This window comes from Psammomys obesus, unplaced genomic scaffold (genome assembly GCF_907164565.1).
Source record: "Psammomys obesus unplaced genomic scaffold, mPsaObe1.curated_primary_1811, whole genome shotgun sequence".
NCBI classification, from domain to species: domain Eukaryota; kingdom Metazoa; phylum Chordata; class Mammalia; order Rodentia; family Muridae; genus Psammomys; species Psammomys obesus.
Genome location: NW_026592118.1, coordinates 15,320,456 through 15,345,089, shown reverse-complemented (window position 1 = coordinate 15,345,089; position 24,634 = coordinate 15,320,456). Strand labels below are relative to the sequence as shown.

At 41.5% G+C, this 24,634-nt stretch overlaps 1 protein-coding gene across 1 annotated transcript in view; it reads right to left on the bottom strand.

Moving 5' to 3' along the window:
• The window catches only part of Reln (reelin), a 423,857-nt gene that overhangs the window by 26,443 nt on the left and 372,780 nt on the right, over positions 1 to 24,634 (bottom strand). Inside the window, exons 44-49 of the mRNA XM_055612891.1 lie at positions 19,004 to 19,144; positions 17,889 to 18,066; positions 13,498 to 13,691; positions 10,093 to 10,349; positions 4,711 to 4,865; positions 3,334 to 3,548 (exon numbers count right to left, since the gene is read on the bottom strand). Of these exons, the coding sequence (XP_055468866.1) occupies positions 3,334 to 3,548; positions 4,711 to 4,865; positions 10,093 to 10,349; positions 13,498 to 13,691; positions 17,889 to 18,066; positions 19,004 to 19,144 (1,140 nt within the window). The remainder of the gene's footprint in view (positions 1 to 3,333; positions 3,549 to 4,710; positions 4,866 to 10,092; positions 10,350 to 13,497; positions 13,692 to 17,888; positions 18,067 to 19,003; positions 19,145 to 24,634) is intronic.

Here is a 24,634-nt window from a genome sequence, read left to right as displayed (position 1 = left end):
TCTATCTATCTATCTATCTATCTATCTATCTATCTATCTATCTATCTATCTATCTACCTACCTACCTAATAAATATATATTCCACTTCAATTCCTAGTATTAGAACTGCTTTCAACTCAGTTCCGTAGAAACTTACAAAACAAAAAAGAAATCAGTGGGGACTTCAAACAAAGGGTTATTTTACAGCGCAATCTATAATCATAAGTCAGATTCCTTTTTTTGTTTTTAAAATTAAATTCTAGGGTCTGTATACAAAGTAATGTTTCACTGCGTCACCATGATACCTATACACAGCCACACTTTGTTTTCATTCATTTTCCTCCTTAGTTGGCCTCCCTCAGGCTCTCTTCCTCCTCTGGCTGCTTCCTTTTCTTCTTTTAGTTACTTCCAGTTTATGCCTTATTATTATCTGTATTCCATTACCTTCAGTATTCCGCTTTTCTTGAAATCCTTCCTTCCCCTCTCACAAGGTCTCCTTTCTAGTTCTGGGACTCCCTTCGCCACACATGCATGTATGCAAAGTTTAAAGTCTAGGTTCTGCAGGTGAAAGAAAACTTGCAGTGTTTGGTTTATTTTGCTTATCATGGTGATTTCCAGTTACATCATGTTTCCTGCAGATGTCTTGATTTCTTTTTTCTTTATATCTGTAAAAATTTTCATTGCGTGTTTATAATGTGTGTGCTACACTAAGTATTTGTTCACTATTTTATGTGCATAGGTGTTTTGCATGCATGTATGTCTGTGCATGATGTGTGTGTATTGCCTGCAGAGGCCAGAAGAGGACAATGGAGACTCTTGGCTCTGTTTCTTGCTTATTATGAACAGGGCATCTATAAACAGGGATTTGCAACGGTCACCATGGTCTGCTGTTGCTGCTTCTTATTATATACCCTAGAGCAGTGTAATTGGGTCAGATGGTAGTTTTCAATGATTTGAGGAATCTGCATATCAAGGACCATTGTCTCTGTGAAGTTTACACCCACGACAGCAATAAGTACTAGTTCCTCTTTCCCTGTAACTTCACCAGTATTTGATGTCATCGCTTAAGAAGGGTTTTACATCTATCTGGTGTGTGTGTGTGTGTGTGTGTGTGTGTGTGTGTGTGTGTGTGCATGCAGGTATGTACCACAGTATGCATGTGGAGGTCAGAACAAAACTTGAAGTTGGTCCTCTCCTTCCCCCGTGGGTTCCGAGGATGGAATTCTGATTCAGGCTTTGTAGCAAGTACGTTTTCCCACTGAGCCACCTCGCCTATTCTCGTTTGCTGTCTTGATGTCATTCTGGCTGGGGTGACACAGAATTTCAAAGCAGCCTTAGTTTACATTTTCCTGATGCCTAAGGACACTGAACACTTTTTTTTTTCCAAGTATTTATTGACTATTTGTGATTCTCCTTTTGAGAACTGTGTTTTCAGTTCATTGGCCCACTTATTGATTGGGTGAACAAAATGGATGGAACTTCAGTGGTGGTGGGAGCATTTGGATTTTCTAATGACACTTCTGAAAACGTACAGAAGTTTAGTCAAGCCTATAACAAAGTCTTGTTAGCGTGCACACAGCCGTCAGGCATTTAGGAAAAAGCAACTTCTCAATTCCTTGAAGATTATCAATATTCTCATAGTAACTATGGTAATTAGAAAATAATTTTGAAAGGGTTATATTAAAGGACAATTCCCAGAGATTTTTAATTTCATCATTGTTCTTCTCTGTCTTCTGGGTAAAATAAAAAAGGCTCTAATTAACCTTATATTAAACTAAGCCATACAATTCTGGTTTTAAAATGCAAAGTGTATTAAAGAACTTTCTAGGGTAATGTAAATATTCTACATCTCATTTCATGTGGTGAGTACATGGGTTACACAACAGTAAAAGTCCTTCATTGGAACAACTGCTGTGTTTGCACATTAGGTAAGATATACATACATCTTGTGTGTATGATAACACACAACACACACAAGCTGACAACATCACCATTGGCATTGTCAGAGGGATAATGGATAATAGAGCAAGGCAATGGTATCTTTGAAATCATTTAAAACTACATAGTTGTTTATTATTATTATTATTATTATTATTATTATTATTATTATTATTTGTGTATGTGTGCAGGCGTGTGCGGGTGTGTGCATGTGTATGCCAGGGTGTAGATGTATAGTCCCAGGGCTCCACCTCTGGTCACCAGGTTTGACAGCGAGGGTGCTTACCTACTGGGCCCCTTCACTGAGTCTTAAAGCCATTATTAACTATGCAACAGCCAGTCCTAGAGTCCACTCATCTTCACATGTTTTGGTTTTAAATCTATCACAATATATACTTTAAAGAGTTTTAATTTTCGTCGTGTGTACATGTGCCTGTTTGTGTGTGGGTGCGTGCATGTGGGCCCAGCACTAGAAGAGAGTGCCAGATCCTCGGTACCTGGAGCTCCAGGGGCCGTGAGCTACCCAGCATGGGTGCTGGGAACCCACGTTTGCTGCTGGAGCAGTCCATGTGGTTAACTGCTGAGCTGTCTCTGAAGCCCCAGCATGCAACCTGCTGCTGAAGGCATCCCACTTTAACCTCCTACCACCTTCACAGCCTAAGCTCTTCGCACCCGTTCCAGGAGACTGATGATGCCGTCTATGGGACTGGACAGGCTGTGAGTGTACCTGCCCTGTCTGGTCTTGGTCCTGCTCATACATCAGGATCTGTTTCGTCAGAAGCCTTCTAGACTCTGTGATTAATTTAGTAGGAGCATGCCTGTCATCTTGTTTAGTGCACCTCTTTTCTTAATTTCGTAGTAGATGGGGACTCTTTGGAATCACCCTAACTGATCTGCAGCCTTTCCAGAGCATGGTTTCATTCACTGCCCCAGCCTAATTATGTTTCACTAAAAGTACAGAACATAATGCTTTGTGATAAGAGAAAAATAAAACCTACAAGCCATCTTATACTAATAGCCTGAAGTTAGCAGCTGTGCAAATAGTGTGGGTTGGGATTTGCTTCCCGCTCTATTAAGAATTTGGAAAAAAACATGTTTATATTGGACTACAGTCTACATGGCCAGTAAGGGAGGTAACATGTCTTTGCACTGGCTCCGAAGGCCATTACCATTGTTCTAAGCCTGTTTAGAAAAGAGAAGGCCCTGACAGGGCCATGGATTGAGGACCAAACCCTCCAAGTCTGAGGATTACAACATGAAGTACTTTCATCATAGGAGTCACTAATTAGGGACCCCAGTGTTAGGGAGGAAGAGAGCAATTTACCCACAATTACATGTAATTTAGGATTTGATAGCAGTCCCCACGGTTGCCTCCTGGGTGCTTGCGGCCATGCTTTATTTTCATTTTCTACTTACTTTCCCACTAAGCTTTCAGGAAGTGGGTAGGTGATCCTTTTCCACCCTTTCGTTGGGAAGAACACAGATGGCTGAGAAACAGTTCCAGCGCATTTTGGGTCAGCAGGTAAGCACTGAGGAACTAGATAATTCCAGCTCACACCAAAGTCAGTAGAATACTGCACGTGAATTTGATTCTGGGCAATTTTTTCGGACACTTTGCATCCAACAGAGATCTAATAAACAGAAAATGAAGACTGTCAAGGCATGAAAACCACATTACATATTTCAGCTCCAAAAAAAATTTGGCAGCAAGAAAGGTACAGATCTCTTGATATCTTCCACCCGGCATGTTCATGCTCATTGTTTGTTTTGCTGATGGACAAGAGACACTGGCATGGGTGCCCAAGGTGGCAAACTGTAGGAAGTGCCAGGTCCATTGGGTAAGGAATTGGGAGAAGCTGAAACCTGTGCCTCCGCCGCGCTGGCTGCCTTCTGTGGAAGGCCTGGACCCACTCTTACAAATTGTTTTGCTAATGGTCTGGCTCTTATGCTTGGCAGAATAGCTGACCAAGAAGGATTGCTAACAGCCTTGCTAATTTTACTATTTTGTCATACAATTTATAACTCTTAATAAATCACTTTCACCAACAAGCAAGATGCTTGTGATAACAGAAGCACGGCTCCTTTAATGTAGTGACAGCCATAATGAGTCGGCTCTGCAAACACAGAGGGATTCGGGTAGACGGAATATAGCAGAACAAATCCTGTCCAGAATGTCATCCAAAGCTGTTCTTGGCATGAATTCTAATCATGCTGTAATACTCTATAATTTTTTGTTCTACAGAAGCATCCTAATGCGCTTCTAGAGAAAGTAGACATAACCATGATAGCTTTAGTCTCGTAAAGAAACAACTCATCTTTGGTTTTTTTTCAGACAGGGTTTCACTCTGTAGCCTTAACTGGCCTGGAACTCAGTATCTAGACCAAGCTAGCCTCAAACTCACAGAATTCTGCCTCTGCCTCTGCCTGAGTGCCTGGATTAAAGGTGGGTACCACTACAGCTGGCCATCTTAATTTTTATATAGTGACTTAGCTTAGTAAGTTGCAATCGGTATCTTATACCTTTAAGCCAATAGTTTATTCTATAAATATATAATCATGATCATAAATATTTGCTTTTATGCAAAGTCCTAAATTTACCTTGAAATAGTATAGAAGTATAATATTTTAATCATTAAGTAATTTTTAGATGAGCTGTATGTTACCTTAATACTAAATTTTATCTTTCAGAGTATATATTAAGCCAGTGAAATATTAAATGACTTTTTATGATGGTTCTGATTAGTTAGACTACTAATGTATGATTATTTATGTTTAGGACCATGATAACTTCACCTTGAATTGCATGATCCAGTTTTCAGTGGGAGTCAGGTCGTGGGTCACTGCATACACCTCTCGTCCATCATGGCTGCCACAGATCATGACACCATCAGGGGAGTCACAGAATCTTTCCACTGTACAGTCGTCATGGAATAGCCAATTCTCATTCACTTAAAAAATAAAAAGGACAAAAAAATGGATGACAGATTTAGCAAGAACTTAAGTTAATATTTACATTAACCAAATCCTAGAATTAAGTTGAATCATTTTTACATATTATATGTCACATAAAGTAAATACTAATATAAACATCACTTTATAACATGGATATTAGAATAACTGATAGAGACCCAGTGCATTTTTTGAGGGATGGGATGGTTAAGACAAGGTCTCACCATATGGCTCAGGCTGGCTTCAAACTTAGGATTGATCCTCATATCAGTCTCTTGAGTGTTAGGTTACAAGCATGTACTATCATGCTCAGCTCCTCAACGTATTTTAAAATAAAATGTGCACCTGTCCATCCATTTATCCATCCATTTATCCATCCATTTATCCATCCATCCATCCATCCATGTAGTGGAAGTTTTGGTTTCTTTAAACAGTCAGTTATATTATATAACTATCTGTTTTAACCCCAAATGTGGGATATGGGACTGCCTTAGCTTTAGGGGCATGGTCTTCACCAGCTACAGATAGTGGAATTCTTTTTTTTTTTTTAATTAAATTTTTATTTTTTTTACATTAATTACATTTGATTCACTTTGTATCCCAGCTGTAGCCCCCTTCCACATTCTCTCCCAATCCTGCCCTCCCTCCCTCATCTCCTCCCATGCCCATCTCCAAGTCCACTGATAGGGGAGGTCCTCCTCCCCTTCCATCTGACCCTAGCTTATCAGGTCTCATCAGGATTGGGTACAATGTCCTCCTCTTTGGCTTGGCAAGGCTGCTCCTTCCTTGGGGGGGGGTGTCAGAGCCAGCCACTGAGTTCATGTCAGAGACAGTCCCTGTTCCCCTTACTAGGGAACACACTTGAACACTGAGCTGACATGGGCTACATCTGAACAGGAATTCTAGGTTATAAACATGCATGGTCCTTGGTTGGAGTATCAGTCTCAGAAAAGACCCCTGGGCCCAGATTTTTTGGTTCTGTTGCTCTCCTTGTAGAGCTCCTCTCCCTTCCAGGTCTTTCTATCTCCCCTTTCTTTCACAAGATTCCCTGCACTCTGCCGAAGGTTTGGTTATGAGTCTCAGCATCTGCTTTGATATATTGCTAGGTAGAGTCTTTCAGAGATCCTCTGTGGTAGGCTCCTGTCCTGTGCCCTGTTTTCTCCCTCCTCCGATGTCCATCCCATTTGTCTTTCTAAGTGAGGATTGATTATCTTACCCCAGGTACTCCTTCTTGTATAGCTTCTTTAGGTGTACAGATTTTAGTTTGTTTATCCTATCTTATAGGTATGGTATCTACCTTTAAGTGAGTATATACCATGTTTGTCTTTCTGCTTCTGGGATACCTCACTCAGGATGATCTTTTCTAGTTCCCACTATTTGCCTGCAAATTTCATTATTTCCTTGTTTTTAATTGCTGAGTAGTATTCTATGGTGTAAAAGTACCACAATTTCTGTATCCATTTCTTAGTTGAGGGACATCTGTTTCCAGGTTCTGTCTATTATGAATAAAGCTGCTACAAACATGGTTGAACAAATGTCTTTGTTGTGTACTTGAGCATCTTTTGGATCTATGCCTAGGAGTGGTATAGCTGGATCTTGAGGAAGCGCTATTCCTAATTGTCTGAGAAAGTGCCAGATTGATTTCCAGAATGGTTGTACAAGTTTACATTCCACCAGCAATAGAAGAGGGTTCCCCTTTCTCCACAACCTCTCCAGCCAGTGTTGTCACGTGAGTTTTTTATGGGTATAAGGTGAATTCTCAGGGTCATTTTGATTTGCATCTCCCTGTGGCTAACAACGTTGAGCATTTCTTCAAGTGTTTCTCTGCCATTCGATATTCCTCTACAGAGAGTTCTCTGTTTAGCTCTGTACCCCATTTTTTAATTGGATTACTTGATTTGTTGCTTTTTAACTTCTTTAGTTCTTGATATATTCTGGATATTAGCCCTCTGTCAGGTATAGGGTTGTCCTTAACCTGACAAAAACTAAAGTGTAATATAAAGAGATTATTTAAGAAACTCAGGTTAAAATAGGTACGGTGGTGCATACTGTAATCCCAGTAAGCAGAGGCCACAGGATCAAGAGGTTAAGGCTAACCTTGGCTACACAGCAAGTTTGAGCAGCCTGGGCTACATAAAACTGCTTCAATAACATGAAACATGAGCAAAAAGAAAACAAAACAAAACAACACAACAAAAAGAAACAAAACCCCCCCAACTCTCTGAATATCTCTGAAATGCCAAGTTTACTTCACTAATGTTCTTTATATAAATGTGAATATTTAATTATGTATATAGTAAGTAAGTTGGCATTATTCCTTTATTCTTTATATAAATGTGAATATTTAGTTATGTATATTTAAAAATCTGAAAAAGTATATTTAAAATGATTTCAACTTTTCTAAACCAGATCAACAATAATTCTTCGAGGAAATGTACTGCGCAAGTATATATATATATATATATATATCTGGATTAATTTAGAACGCTCTCTAAGTACTTTAAGAAGCAGAATTATGAATTATTAGTGCATAACCCATCTTCTGTGTTGAGCCTCCATCTCTCAATACAAACATGCAAATGCACATACAACTGGGAATATATATCCACCTCCTTCACAGTTCCATCTATGTATGTATATATGTCTGTATCTAGCCATCTATATATGTATGTATGTTGTTGGCTTGGAATTCTCACTGTAGCCCAGGTTAGCCTTGATCTTGCAAACTTCCTGCCCCAGTCTCTGTAGTGTGATTGCAGGCCTGTGTCACTGTGCCTAGTGGGAAGAAGTAGTTTTATATTGTGCTTGTTAGCCAGTAAAGCTGGAAACATAGGTAATCTAAATTGCATCTAGTTGATCTCATAGGTCCAATTTTCAAAGCTTGCTAGTCAGCCCCAGTCTACAATGGGGATAATCAGGCACAACTACAGCCTTGGGGCAGGCATGCCCTCAGCAGAGGCAGATGGCTTCAGAGATGCAAACAGGCCAAACAATTTTCTTATAATTCAGGCTTCACCCATAGTGAGTGGCCAGAGTACATGCGCCTGCAGAACAACATATTGCTGGGATTCTCATGGCTTGATGGCATCATTCTACTATTTGTGTCTTCATTCTGAGGGGTTTGGAGTCGCAGATATAGGGCCTGGAATCAATGTGAACCAACATTTAAATTCCAATGAGCTCCAGAGCCAGTTTCTCTGTGGGCACCCTTCCTTTTATGCCAGAGCGCTGTGGTCCTGATGAGAGGGCTCATCAGTGAGCCTGCCAGTCTCCTCCCCATTCTCAGAAGCTGCTTCTGGAGCAAACATTCCAGTTTCTAGCAACACTCCCCTGTAACAAAGGCAAGCACTAGAAAATTTGTTCTTCAATCACTTATCACAAGTCAGGGCCAAACTAAATCATCATATATATTAGGTACTTAAATTTAGTTTAATTGGCTTTGATTACTACAGCAGTAATATTTAAACTACTCTGATTGTAAGTTTACTTATGTAAAGTATTATTATACAGGGGAAAACAGATCAGTAACTTAGCAAAGATCTGAACCAGATCTACGTAAGCAACTCTCAGTAACAACTTCTGCTGCCTTCCTGTCCTCCTTCACCACCTCTTCCTTCTTCTTTTCTCCTCTCCTTTCTTCCTCTTCTTCTTTCCCCCATTTTCTCCTTCCCATTTCTTCTCCCTCTTCTTCTTCCTTCTCCCTCTCCCCCTCCTCTTCTGTGGTTTTGTTTTTGAAGCACAGTGTTCCTTTGTATTGCAGGCCCGTCTCAAACTACAACCCTCCTGGCCCGCTTCCTGACAGCAGGGACACAGGCCCAGCACCAGGCCCAGCTAAGACTGGGTAGCCTTCGGGGAACAGGAACACTGACACTTTAAGCCTTTTCCATTTGCCAGGGTGGATTTGGTTATTATTTGCAGTTACACATGATATCCTAACAAATAAAATAAAATTAATTACCCTAAATATTCATCAATACCAAATTGTAAAATACAATAAAGTTTTAAACTAGTAAAAATTTATCTTCTGAGACACTTATGGACATGAAAAACAACAACCTACCCCCCTCCAGGATTCAATTCTAAAGGAAAAAAAAGAGTGCTACAAAATACATGTAATTTGAGATCCCAGCTTTGTTAAAATATTTGTTTAAGTCATATAAAACACTAAATAATCTTAAACATACTGATAGTAATTATTCCCTGGGTGAGTCTAATTTTCATCCTCCAGATTTTCTGTATTTTTCTGATTTTCATGACTTGAACATGATTCATTGCTTTTACAATTAAACATTACTAATTCGGTGTTTTAAGTTATTAAAATTCCTTAAATTAAGTTTTCCCCTAGGTACACCATTTCTCTGGAAAGTTCTCACTATTGTAAAATTGGTCACACGACCTTTTTTTTTCATGCGAGATGTCAGAGCCAAGCAGGATGAAGCACAGCATTTTACTGTCTGAACAGCTGCTGTGACTGCTGGGCCAACCTACAGTGTGAGGAGGATAGACACTTCAATATTGCCAGCTTGTATCTGGCTGCACTATAACTAATGCATGTGTGATGGCAAAGTCACAGGCTTACTACAAGAGGCTACCTGAAACTACTGTAGTGTTACAGAATGAAGAGCGTTCCGATGAGAATGGTGTGCAGACACCACGCTGGCCAGCATCCCTCAACTATCCCTGCTGAGGATGAAGGATGAGAAGCCATACCTACATACAGCAAGCGGAATCCGAGACCTGATCTGAAACTTGAAATGCCATTGCACACATGCCTGGCTTGTAGAAAACACTATTCTCTGCCTTTAGCAAAGGAACCAGGAGGATGAGGGAGGAGGATCCCTGTGAGTTTGAGGTCAGCCTGAGCTTCACGGTGAGTTTTAGGAGAGCCTGATCTACAGGGTAAAACTCTGACCCAAACACCACCAGCAGCAGTACCGATAGGGCAGGAAATGTTGGTTTTTCTCCCATCCAAAGTAGAAAATAGGAAACACAGAAATGAAAATAATCCTCCCTACCTAATTTTTTCATCAATAAACTATTACTTATTAAAACATGTATCTGGATTAGAAAAACAGTAAAGATGAGATACAATGCCTAATGGGAAGGTTGACAGAGACAAAAGAATGATGTTCTTCTCTGTTTCTAAACACCTGGAAGGATCCAATTTCACGTCTGATAAGCCCCACACACAAACAACTGCATTTCAGCATTTGAGAAACAAGTCACCTGAGGTTTTGTCCTCCATGAACATGTCGAAAGCGATTCTCCCGATGGGGCCAGCGTCTGCGGGGGAGCGCTCATGCTGGGGTACTGGGGCGCTGCTGAATGTGTCCAGCATCACTGTCCGCTGGTCGGCAGAGCCTGAGATCAGGACATTGTCAATGGCCCAGTCGTTCTGGTCGAGGCCATCATGTCGTGGCTGCCACCAGCGGAAGCGAGTAGCAATCTCTTTAGCCTCCGGAGGGAGAAGGATATTCACAAATCTAAACAGAAAACAAGGAGGACGGGAGAGTGTTTGTTAAACATCTCATGTGAGGAGAAGGTCTGAAACAGCAGTGAGATTCTGTATGTCCCAGGGCAGTGAAGCGAGGACATTATCTCAAACTGTGCATGTGCAGTTGGCATGCAAAAATGTATGTTGGCAAGTGGAGGCCAGTGGTCAATGGGTCAATGTTGAGTATCTTCTCCAATTGCTCTCCACTTTATTTTTTGAGACAGGGTCCCTCACTGCCCTTGGAGCAGAGATGGACTGGCTGGTTAGAGGGCTCCAGGAATCCTGCTTACCTCTGCTGAGATTACAGGTGGATGCCACCAGACCTGGCTTTTAAAAGGATTCAGTTCCTATTCAGTTAAGTTCCTAATATGCTTACCTGGCAAGCTCTTTACCAGCTCAGCCATTTGAATCTATTACATTGAATTTCACACAATGTATCTTGATCATACTTTTTCTCAACTCCTCCCCCTAATCTCTCCCAGATACTGTCCTACCTTTCTACTCTTTTTTTTTTTTTTTTGTTCTGAGATGGGGTTTCTCTGTGTAGCCCCTGGCTGACCTGGACCTTACTCTGTAGACCAGGCTGGCCTTGAACTCAGAGATCCCCCTGTATCTGTCTCTCAAGTGCTGGGATTAAAGGCATGCATCATATATTTGGGTGTGGACTCTGATTAACTGGATTTGTTTTATAAATCACTAAACCAGAAAAACTGAATATAAACAATGTAAGCACCATAGCTATCTGTCCATTTGAGTTGCCTACGGACCTTAGACATTTGTGTCACTGAAGTATAGGTCTACAGTATACATACTTCGAGAGATACAAGCCAATATTGACCTTATTTACTTTTCCTGCCACATAAATGTTGGTTTCATCCTTCTTTCTTTCCTCCTTGGCACTTTGTTTTTTTACTTTAATCTAAGTAGCAGCAACAGGCTTAGAATATGGACACTAGCTTGTGGTAGGATTTTTTATTTGGCATGAAAGTAATCAGGTCTCAGTTGCCTATGGTATAGACAATGCTTTGCTAATGCGCTTCAATGAAAGCAGTGAAAGAAATACTGAAGGAGAACTGGGCTAACAAACTCTGCCTGTTGCTGACTTAGTCACCGAGGACACATAATTCAATGCTCCAATACAAAGTCATCATGTAGAGATGAGGCTTACACTTACAATGAAAATACTCATCGAAATCCAGCAATATAACCAAACATTTGATAATACTCAGAGCTCACAGAACTCAGGGGGAAACAGTTTCCTTAGTTTTCTACCTGTGCAGAAAACATTGTCTTTTTTTTTCTTCTTCTCCTTCTTTATCTCTGTTGTTCCATCTGTCTTTCAAGAGTGGCCTCTTAGTGCTAAAATTCCTGTCCAAGTTAATCTTGGGACGGATCCTAGAGCTAAGGGCTGTAATAATAATTGCTCGAGTTTTTGACTTTTACATTAAAGAGGTTTAATTATTTTTCTTTTGTTAGCATGGTATTTCCTTTTTTTTTCTTTTTCCTTTTTGGTGTTGAAAGCCTTAAACACGCTAGATAAGCACTCTCCCACTGAGCTACCTGCTCAGCCTTCCTGCTGCTCTCCTGTGTCTTTTCCAGCATAGTAGGCTGCATGGTGGACAGGGAGCAACGAGGCTGCATGTAATCGGGGTTCCGACCACTTCAGTCGCTTTGTGCCTTCTTTGGACCGTGAAGGATGAGTGAGTGTTGACATGGGGGAAGGATTATGTAGTCTGTGAATCCCACACCCTCAACTGTGTTGTTACTGGGTGCTTGGAGTCCAGCAGCTTTGAGGCAAAGTTTATTTCTCCATATCTCTCGATATGCCCGTCTCCCTTTAAAAACTGTTACTATTGCGTGTGGCTGTGTGGTGTGTGTGCTCATGTGCAGGTGTGAGGATGTTCTTGTTCATGCATGCATGTGTGGAGGCCACAGGAAAACACCAGGTGTCATGCTCTAGCATTCTCTGCCTCATTCTCTTGGGGCAGGAACATTTCAATTAGTTTACCCTTCTCTTTTATTTTGTTCTTTGGGATTTTCACATGATATATACCCATCACATTCATTCCCCTCCTCTAATTCTTCCCCTCTCCCTTTGGACCCAACTTCACATATTCTGTTTTCTTTCCCAAATGAAAGAGTGCCTGCAGTAGTTTGTGTTGGCTGACTACTGGTCATGGAGTCTGCCGAGGTGTGTTGGATACAGCATTAAAGAAAACTATTGTTCCCTCCCCCGGAAGGTATGAGGTGGGATTTTGTGCCCACCTCCCCTCCTCCACACTGGGATTTTGTCTGCTTTAAGCCTGAGCAGGTCTCGCGTGTGCTGCTTTTGTCTGTGTGAGTTCATACGTGCATCTGTCCTGATACGCCCGGAAAACCCCGTCTCCTTGGAGTCACACACTGCCTCTGGGTTTTACAACCCTTTTGCCCCATCTTTTCCATGGATTCCTGAGGCTTGAGGGGAGGAGGGTAACTCCCGGTCCAGCATTTATCTTTTCCCTTCTGTTGCTGAGATGGGGTCTCACTACGTTGTACAGGCTGGTCTTCAATGTACCATCTCCAGCGATCCCTCTACCTCAGCCAACACACTACAAAGGCACCACGACACCCAGTCTCGCTTCCACTTTTCTAATTGTCTATAGTGAATGCTTTTGGTCTTTCTAGAATATTTTTAAACGTCCATATATGATGGCGTTGTTTAGGGCTTTTAAGGAAGGAGTTAATGGGTTCTAGGCATCTTAAGGATATTCCCAGCTTACTGTTTTCATGTATATGCTGCGTAGATATGTTGCAAACAAATGTTTGTGTTTCTCCAAATGCTTTTGAAATTATCATATAGTCAGCCTCTATGCTTTATGCACTAAGTTTTATTTACTGTTGGCTTTATGATCTAGTAATTAATCTTACCCTGGCATGTGAAATTGAATTGTTCTTCAAATAAAAACTCTGATTAGCAATGTGTACCCCAGAAAGCTCTCCCTGCTTCTTTCTGTCTCAGGGGTGTCCTTTATTGATAAGTAAGTTGTAGGTCCCCTCAGTCCCTGAAGGCTGGTTACTGGTAGCCTTACCAAGCTTTTTTTTTCTTTCTTTCTTTTTTTCTCAACATCCTAGTTATTGGAGTTAAAGCAGATACGAACCCAGGTTTGCTGTATTGGTCATAGAAAATCTCCATCAGCAAGTTCCAGGTGATGCCTCCGTTGATAGAGTACTCCAGCAGGACCCCTTGGTTGCGGTTGCTCGGTGGAATGAGGCATCCATACATGAAGTAAAACTGGATAAACTCAGCACTGGTGAGGTTCAGATCCACAGTGACTAGCAATCGGCTACAGCCCTAAGGAGAACAGGCAGGACAGGATAAATGTGCCAATAAGGAATATTGATCTCAGATCTTGCAGATTACAGTTTTTCTCTAGCTTTATCATTTTTTAAGTATCTTTTTTTATTTTTTTAAAGATTTATTTATTATCATTTATACTCTGCCTCCATATGTGCCTGCATGCCAGAAGAGGACACCAGATCTCACTATAGACGGTTCTGAGCCACCATGTGATTGCTGGGAATTGAACTCAGGACCTTTGGAAGAACAGCCAGTGCTCTTAACCTCTGAGCCATCTCTCCAGCCCTCTTTTTTTTTTTTTTTTTTGGTAATGCGAGGTTCATTGTATTGTGTTATTACCTCTCTTACATTAGCTGCTAGCATGGTGCCCAGCTCGTGTTAGTTGAGCTTTCAAATTTCAGCATTTGAGATTCAGTGTAAGTCTCATATACTTACATTATGTCATATATTCTAAGGAGGTTTCACGTTAATATATATTTTTATAAGCAAAGTAAAAGCTGGAATTAAAGTAACTATCCAAAGTTTTTATTAATATATATTTAATTATTAGTTAGCATTTGCTAAAAAGCAACAGTTATTAGTGAAGTAACATTTTGACATAACTACTTTTAAAAATTTTATTTACATGTGTGTGAATGTTTGTGTGAGAGTAAGTTTTGAATCCTCTGGAACTGGAGTTACTGACAGTTGTGACCCACCATGTGGGTGCTGGGAATTGAACTCAGGCCCATGGAAGAGCAGCAAGTGCTCTTAACCTCTGGGCCATCTCTCCAGCCCCCAGACATAACTATTTTTTTAAAAAGTGTATATTTTTCTTTTTAAAAATTTTATATTTATTATTTATTACATTTTATTCACTTTGAATCCTGGTTATGGCCCCCTTCCTTGTCTCCTCCCAATCCCACCCCCTTCCTCTTCTTCCCCTATGGCCCTCCCCTAGTGCACTGACAGGGCTGTTCTTCCTTCCCTTCTACCTGACCCTAGACTATCAGGTCTCATCAGGAAAACTGCATTGTCTCTTCTGTGGCCTGGCATGGTTGCACCTTCCAGGCGGAGGTGATCAGAGAACCTGCCACTGAGTTCATGCCAGAGACAGCCCCTGCTCCCCTTACTAGGGTACCCACTTGGAGACTGAGTCTATGGGCTACATCTGAGCAGGGGTTTTAGGTCCTCTCCAAGTATTATCTTTGGTTGGGGTATCAGTCCCTGCAGGATCCCCAGGGCCCAGTTTTTTTTTTTTTTTTTTTTTTTTGTTGTTGTTGTTTTGTTTTGCTTTTTGGCTCTGTTGGTCTCTTGTTGGAGCTCCTATGCCCTCCTGGTTTTTCTATCACCCCTTCTTTCATAAGATTCCCTGTACTCTGCCCAAAGTTTGTCTATGAGTCTTAGCCTCTGCTTTGATACCTCAATCAGCAGAATCTGGAAACAACCTAGATATCCTCAATGGAGGGATGGATACAGGAATTGTGATACATCTACACAATGGAATACTACTCAGCTATTAAAAACAAGAAAATCGTGAAATTTGCAGGCAAATGGTGGGAACTAGAAAAGATCATCCTGAGTGAGGTATCCCAGAAGCAGAAAGACATATGGTATGTCCTCACTTATAAGTGGTTATTATGCATATAATATAGGATAAACATACTAAAATCTATACTCCTAAAGAAGCTAAACAACAAGGAAGACCCTAGGGAAAATGTTCAATCCTCATTCAGAAGGACAAATGCGACAGACATTGGAAGCAGGAGAAGACAGACAACAGGACAGGTGCCTACCAGACATAACTATTCTTAACAGGAAAATTTTAAATGAGAATTTTAAATTTTATTACTGAGAAAAGTATATAATTTAATTATAATGAGATAGTAGCAATGCCCTTTAAAATATTTTAAAATTTATTTATATAAATCTGTGTATATGCCTGTGGTTGTTTTCTGTGAGTGTATGTGCACATGGGTGCATGGGGGTCCATACATATATGTTTACAGACATGTAGAGGTCAGGGCTTGATGGTGGGTATCTTCCTCTATTACTCTCCACCTTACTGTTGCACAGGTCTCTCGCTGAGCCTACAGTTCACTGACCAGACTTGCTGGCCAATGAGCTCTGGACATCTGGCTGTTTCTTCCTCCTTCCCCCAACACACCACTATGCCCTGAACTAGGGTAACACAGGCTACCACGCCTGATTTTTACATGGATAGTGGGGATCCAAGTCTTTATGTAAAGCAGGTACTTACTGACTGAGCCATCTCTCCCCAGCCCCAAATACCATTTATTTAAATAGTCATAGCTAATTTAATGTCATTTATATTAATTATCAACTAATCTTGATAGGTAGCTATTTGTTAGTTAAACATATGTGGAAATCTGGGCTATTCTCACTTCTGCCTGAGGTAGAAGAGTTTCTTGAATATACGTATATTCTCAGTGTTGTCGATTATGAAAAATAATTATGATATATACTTTGCTATTCCTGGGTAAAATATTGGATATAAATAATATATGAACACTTCATTAACACAAATATAAACTCTTTGATAGAGCACAGTTAATAAAAAAATTGAGTGTGAATTGGTTATTTTTTAAAAATTAATTTGCCTATCTAATCATGATACTAGAGAGATTATGCTTTAAAAAAGGCAAAACTTGGCAGCAAAATAAAATGATTAAAATGTTTTCCAAAGGAAAACTTTCCAATATTGCTTCTGCCACTCACAAAATAATATGCTATAAATACAAATGTTCAGTAATTACTGACAAGTTACTCTTTCTGGAATGATTTATAAAAGGATTAGTTGTCACTAATACATTCAAGACAGGCTGAAGCTCATTTCCCAGATTTTTGACTTTTTTTAAATTTTATCCCAAATGTGTTGTGAGCTCAAGCATTTTCAATTAGAGCCTCGTCCAGATGGCGCCCTGCCCCCACCCCCCACTGTACAGGTCCCCTTTCTCAGGATGGAAATCTATTTATGCCCTTTAAAAACGTGTTCTTAAACATCCCTTGTGCTGACACAAGCTGCGTCTTTAAATGGTCTCAAATTTCTGGTCGGAAAATCCTAGAAACATTCATCGCTATCTGATTTGTGTGACTGTCTTTTTTTTTTTCTTTCCATTTTTTTATTTTAATTTTTATTAATTAGAGTTTATTCACTTTGTATCTCCTTGTGCCCCCCCCTTCCCTTTCAATCCCACCCTCCCTCCTTCTTCTCCACACATGCCCCTCTCCAAGTCCACTGATAGGGGAGGTCTTCCTCTCCTTCCTTCTGATCCTAGTCTATCAGGTCTCATCAGGAGTGGCTGCATTGTCTTCCTCTGTTCCCTAGTAAGGTTGCTCCCCCCTCAGGGGGAGGTGATCAAAGAGTAGGCCAATCAGTTCATGTCAGAGACAGTCCCTGTTCCCATTACTATGGAACCCACTTGGACACTGAACTGCCATGGGCTACATCTGTGCAGGGGTTCTAGGTTATCTCCATCAATGGTCCTGGGTTGGAGTATCAGTCTCAGAAAAGACCCCTGTGCCCAGATTTTTTGGTTCTGTTTCTCTACTTGTGGAGCTCCTGTCCTCTCCAGGTCTTTGATCTCCCCCATCTTTCACAAAATTCCCTGTACTCTGCCCAAAGTTTGGCCATAAATCTCAGCATCTGCTTTGATACCCTGCAGGGTAGAGCCTTTCAGAGGCCCTCTGTGGCAGGCTCCTGTACTGTTCCCTGTTTTCTCCTTCAGTTTGTATAGCAGCTTTATTCATAATAGCCAGAACCTGGAAACAACCCAGATGCCCCTCAACTGAGGAATGGATACAGAAATTGTGGTCCATCTACACAATGGAATATTATGCAGCAATAAAAAACTAAGAAATCATGAAATTTGCAGGTAAATGGTGGGAACTGGAAAAGATCATCCTAAGTGAGGTATCCCAGAAGCAAAAAGACATACAGGGTATATACTCACTCATAAGTGGATATTAGATATATAATATAGGATAAATATACTAAAATCTGTACACATAAAGAAACTAATAAAGAAGGAGGACTCTGGCTAAATGTTCAAACCCCATACAGAAAGGCAAAGAAGATGGACATCAGAAGTGACTGTCTCTTGATTGGCTGGTTAAACATCGGAAGGGACTGAGGGACTTGTGTGGAGCTTCGAGGGTGGGGAACCGAGGAACCGTTTGCCGGGTTCTTACCCCGCTGAAGTGGAGAGCCAGCCCGGAAGCCACAGCCCCACACACAGTGCTCAACTTTCCACCGTTCACAGTCAGCCAGTTCTGGTTGGAGGGAGCGCGGTTGAAGTTGTCTTTGAGCTGAGTAGGGAGGGAGACTTCGGGCTCATCGCAGTACAGGCCTCCCCACTGCTCATCGCAGCTGGGTGTGGGAAAAAGGAAAAGCACAGTCAAAGGCAAAGAAAGCTCTGAGCGTTCCCACGTCAAGGAAGCCAACTTTCCTAGCCTAGGATCATGAGAGGCTCTGCTCTGAGTCGCAGGGCTCTGCCAAAGATCGCCTGCCCTCCTTAACAATGCCTGAGGTTAGAGACAGGCTGCCAATCAACCTCCTCCAGGCTTGCTTTTCTAAGCACTGACTAGTGGTTGCAGGTGGAGGAAAAGAGACAGCTTGAAACAGTGTACTGAAGTCCTTACTCAGGTGAACAGCCCTGGACAGCCTGTAGGACTGCAGCTGCCAAACCCAACTGCTGGGTGATAGCAATATATGAAATTGCTCTTTTTTAACAGAAACTTCTGGCCAGTTAGGAGCCGAGTGGGTGCGTGCTAAACAGCAGACAATGCTTCAGAAAACCACTGCCACGCCTGAGTTCTCAGCTCTCTGTTCAGGACAGGACTGATGCTAAAGATCTCTGAGAATGATATAGCGGGTTCTGTGTCAAATATGCGTGCTAAATTGACATGCTTATACTTTATTTTGCAAACAACATGAGAATTATCCACTAACCCCCCAATAAATGCATTCACTTACTTCTCTCCAGACTTTGAATGTGATATATTATTTTTGGTGAGAATATACTGAATTCCTGAAACCTTTCTTTTTTCAAGGCAACGACACAGAAGAAAAACGAATATAGCCAATTATAATTCAGCTTCCTCCTGACAGTGTAGCTGTTCTTCAGGTGCTAGTCATTAAGTAAGAATGTAGTTCTTACTGTCACCAACTCCACTGTTAGCTCAACATTCTATTTCAGGACAGTGCAAAGCTGAGGTGACTTGGGAGTGAGGAAGAAGCCAGTTTTAGAGACCCCCAGGATGCAGTGTGAATCAAGCTCTTTAGACGGAAGAAACTTTCCACTTACACACAGCTTCCCTGGACACATCTCCCGTGGCCGCTGCACATGTCTAGACAGCCGTCGCCGATATAGACGTTATCTATCGCCCACGTCTGCTGCTTGTCGAAAGGCGCTGGTTGATGCCAGCGGAAACGAGTGGCTTGAGACCTTGGGAGAAGACGAGATTTACGATGAGGAAAGCAGTGGAAAAGAAAATGTATCCCAGTCAGCTCGAAGAGCATAGCACAAAAGCGCACACTCCCAGTCCTGGTTTGAAAACAACATTCGTTATTGCGAGAGCCCATACAAACCTCCAGTTAACGAAACTAAGCCGAACAAATAGATTCAGCACATATTTTTGCCCCAGGGATCGTCCTGGGTTCTGTAAGGGAAGAGTATATCAGAGGCTAAAATCTAATCCTAAAGCCGGAGGCCTCCAGGGAACAATAAAGGTCTGCATTTTGCATGGAAACCATTGTGCAGAGACTCAGGGCTGTAAGCGGGAGAAGGATGCCTGTCCTTGAGCAGCTGTAACCCTTCTGCCTTTAACTTGAGGGCAGAATGTGGGATGGGTTTCATGCCCCCCCCCGCCCCTGCTCTCTAGGTCAAGACGCTTTTGTGCAGTGGCACATGCATCCGCCTCACTCGGCATCCCTGAGGAATTGTCCTGATGACCGTAAAACAGAGAGAGCAATGAGACCCAAGATGATTGCATAGAGAGGGGATAATAAATAAAGCCAGGCTTCTTTTACATTGATTAAAAAAGTGAGACAAGTAAAAGTAGCTCAGAAGTTCTCCATCCCAGAAGCAGAGGTATATACTTCCTCTTCCACAGGGGGGAGAGCAGCTTGTTCGGCATCACAAACACACACATTCAGAGGCGCTAGGTGGCAGTAAAATCCAAACAATACCCAGGACCCATGCAAACATGGAAAACTTGCAGAGGAAATAATTTGCGTTTATTTGAACCATTGTTATTTTATACTAACAGACTTAATGTTTTGATTGGAGACTGTCCATTTCAGGAAGGGAAAAAGATGAAATAACAGCAAGAGTCATATTTTCTAATTGAAAATACATAGAATTTATTCAATAATTAAAAAAGAAGAAGAAGAACAAGGCTAGAATGAAGATTTTCATCCTGGGAAACAGCTTAGTCCAAACATCCTGGGAAATGGCTTAGTCCAAACATGTCCTGAGCATCCTGGCCCAAACTGATTTCTCCACCACTCTTGCTCTCCAGCTCCCAGCAGAAGCATCTCTGCTCAGATATTTCCCTTCACTTCTTACTGCAATGATTTCAAGCCCCAAACAGCTCTCCCTGGACCATGAGCTGGGCCTGAGCGGTCCCTTCTTCTGGCCACCTTTTCAGGGAGACACAGTTTCCTTCCTGGCACATTTGGCCATAAGGCAGCACGTGGGGCAGATCCTCTTTGCTCACCACTGATGTTACTGTACAGGGACAGAGACTGATATTCAGGGGCCACTGTTTTCACAGGGGCAATGCTGTATTGGTGACTCCCCTCCCCTGCTGGTGCTCTGCAGCTCGGCGGCTCTGCTCTTCTAAATGACTTGGCTCATTACTATTTCTGTTTCTATACAGAAACATCTGTAACACAGAGGAACACCACATTTTTATAGCTCACAGCCATGCATTCGGATATGCGGCCAACATGCACATTCATTACGTCTTTTGTTTCTGACTACACATTTTCTGGAAGGCAGGACATATTGTTTTGTGTCCTCAGCACTGAGAGATAATAACAAGTAGTAAACTTTCCCTGTTCCCCAATATCATATACACGTTTCGCCCAAGCCCTTGTCGCCTTATGGACTGTCCACTTTTAAGCAGTTTCTTTTGTTAGATGATTCTCCCTATTTGCCATCTCATTGTCTGTAGCACTTATAACTGGGATTTCATAAACATCTTCTGAAAGTGACAGCAATAAAGATTCCTAGCAAATGCAAATAAAAGCCTCTTTGCAGGGTGGATGAAGACGAAGTGGGGTCACGTGCAGGGACAGTAGTTTGATGGCTGTCAGAGGAGAAGAGCCGGGAGGTGGCACAGGCTGCCTAGCAGGTGGTGGCTTTTTGATCACTGGTTTTGTTCAGTCACAGTCTGGGCAGCCTCCGAACAGGAGATTTAAGAGCCAGATGAATTGCTGGAGGTGACAGCCTTTGTGGCGACTTCCAACCCGGCCTTTTTCAGTCTGTGCCACTCTCTCGAGTTCCACAGAAAAAGAATCAGTAGGGGACCGTGTGAAGACTGTACTAAAACTAGAGTTAGCCAATGGGTCTAAAGATAAGTGAGTGCTCTAATTTGTACTCTGGCACCAGTGAGTTCTATGTTCATGGTGAGCAAGTAAATGTTTAGACACAATAAGGAGGTCAAATATGACAATTTCTAAGCCCCTTTGAAATGAAATGGTTTTATATTCTTAGGAAGAGCGATATCTGGTAATCACATGCTCATAGGCAAAGGCACATGCATTATCTGTTATTATTTTATAGGAAGAAGAGGAAGAAGAAGAGGAGGAGGGGAGAAGGAAGAAGAAGAAGAAGAAGAAGAAGAAGAAGAAGAAGAAGAAGAAGAAGCACTTTCATTAAAGGAAAAAAGTGCAATAACAGCTCAGAATGAGAATAAGAAAGTAGAATGCAACTTCTAAGCCTTTCCAGTAAAACAACTTATTCCCAGGCCTGCCTGGCCTCACTGTGAGAGGGGCCAAATCACTTAAGTCTACATGCTGACACCTTCCCATCTGCAAAGCCCAGAAAATGCTGCTTCCTGACTCACAAGGGTGTTGTGAAAATTAATTAGTTCATGTTTACCGAGACCTACGAGTGCTCTGGCGCATCCCTCGGCAGGTGTCATTGCTCATCCTGAAGGTCCCTTGTAATGATGGCCGCTACCAGCTGCTGCTTCTCAGAGTTGGAGGAAAAAGGGCCCCAGAGCAAATTTCTTATTTTTACATACCCTTGAACTCTCTCCTTTTGATCATTTTCTAAATTTATACCGTCTCCTCCCCATCAACATGCTGAAAGTGCTTCAAAAGTGTCGGCTAGTAAATACCCACTGCTAAAGCTTAATATGTTCCTACAGGCGACACATTTCCTGTTCGTGGCCACACTATGCCCTTCTCCCATGATGTGGCCACACCTTTCTAACAGGTTTTAGTACATAATTCATACTCTTAGATTCTGCAGAATGACTGACTCCATTTAGCCATGAAGACTTCCTGGTCGTCATCATGATAAGAACTTTGAAAGAAGCCATACCAGCCCTTTCAATGTTTCCGCTCTTGTCTTACCAGACATCACTTTTGCTCTCAAAGAGATACACAGAGTACCCAAGCTGAGTGTTAACTGGCTGATGAAGATGGCAAGCGAGGGGCAGTGACCCAAGCCACACACCACTTCACTAAGAAACCTGTAAGGTAAGGCAAGGCTCACTTGACTTATCAGAGTATTAGTGCACACTCTCTGTCCAGCCTACAAAGAGGAGCAACAGAGCCAGAGGTTAAAGGAGGCTTAAGAGATATTTTCACCAATTATCCTGATTTGTATACTGACTTGCAAAACCTTTATGACACGCTTTGTGAGATGAGGAAATCTGAGTCATGAAGAGTGAGAAGATTCTGAACTAGAAATTGCCATCTTTAGCTGTGATAATCGCAGCACAGTTTTCCTTAAATGTTCTGCTCCTCTAGTGACATGCACTGAAATATTTGCACTTGAAAGGCTACGATGTCTCGAATTTGCTTCAAAGTAGCATGGGGTTAGGAGAAAGTGAGGCTACTTCCGGACCAAAGTTAGTAGTGCACGGAGACCAGCCAATCAGAACCTGGGATTCTGGGATATGATTCTCTTTAATGTTGTATATTTGCCTTTTAAATAAGTAGAATATAAGCCAACAAAAATCCCTTCAAAAGCACAGGAAAATTTTAATTTCAGAATTAAAAATAAAAGGGAATGGGTCTCATCTTTAAGCAAAATAACTTTAAAAATCAACTGTGCCAAAAAAATCACAGAAAGCAATAATAAAAACTATAATGTTTTGAATAAATCCACAGAGGGCCTCAATCCACTGGACCAGTTGTTGGATATATGGCATTTCTGATAGTTTACAACTTATCTTTTCAATGGAGGATGATTACATTTAGCTGTGAACGCAATCTTAATAATTCACATATATGTATATATGTGTATACATATGTATATATGTATGGTAGTAAGTTGGCAGTCCATATGGCTCAGAGACAGCTGTGCCTCTACTATAGAACACATGGACATAGGTTTAACCTGTTTAACATGAATGCCAATGTAGCAATGTATTTAGTAAGGGGGATTCAGTGGTACTATGGCTTATACAACATTGCTATGTTTTGTGGACCCAAAGAAATATCAACAAACAGTAGAACCACAGCAGTGACACTCCAAGTATCAAATAACACAGGAAAAGACGACATGTAAGACATCTCTGGCTAGTTTTAAGATTTGGAGTAGGCTGTTCAGTTATATGAATGCTTGCAAATGAAGCCTCTAGAAAGATTACGTTGTACTGGAATAACCATGGACAGAAATAAGGAGTATCCAGGCAGCTGTAAGAATAACTCTTTAGCAAAAATGAACTAACTCATGACTCTTTTAGATATTTGAGGAGCATGGTTAAATGTTAAGCTTACTGGTTTGGTTCTGTTTTCTTCACTTACAGTTGTATGTGGTGATGTCACTGAAGAGCAGCCTTCCCTTCTAGACTTACTTTGCTTTTGCCCTCTCACCACCATCTCTGTCCTTCTATATACTTGTTCTTTCTGGTGCTTCTCGTTTTTTCCTTTTAACTTCCCACAGATTTTTAATCGCTTCCCTTCTGTGGCTAAAGCACCCAGCTTCCAACGTGTGTGTTGTAGTTAATCTTTAAAGAGGATGGCACCAGCTGGGCTATTAGGGCCAGTAGGAATGGATCATTTTCAAGTTGACTTAAAATAGCCAAGTCTCACCTGAGCCGTCCTGTGGTCACTCCTCTCTGCCCTTTCTCAGTGGATTTGAGTTACCTGCCCTTCCAGTGACTCCCTGCTTCTCAGGTGACACTTCAAGAACCTAGGCCACTTGAACTAGCTGCTATTTTTAAGTCTGGTTGGTAATGCAGAGGAAGGCAGATTCAGTCGGGGGGTATGTAATGGATTTTTGACATCATCCTGCCTTTCCTTCAGATTTTCCATGTCACTCAGCATTCTATTCTATTTTCTAGGACCAAATCTCATAGGCAAGTAATAAGGACACATTATTGATACAGTGGTAAGGCCATGGGCTCTTTGGCCAGACAAACTATTTCTAGTAGCTCAGAAACTATTCTAGTAGCTCTGATGCTAACAATTGTAAAACAAACAAACAAACTAATCCTGTGAAATGTTTTTGAAACTTTTTTCTTTTCCGTGGCTGCTGTTACTGATCTTTTCTTGCACGACAATCACATTTTACTTGACAACTGACTCTTCTTGCTTCCTTTGTGATCCATTTCCACTCATCTGTTCTCTTGTGGACTGTGGATTCAGTTACAACATCATCACTAGACTTCCAACTTCAGACTTGGGCATCTTCACATGCAAAAGAGGTGTGTGTGTGTGTGTGTGTGTGTGTGTGTGTGTGTGTGTGTGTGTG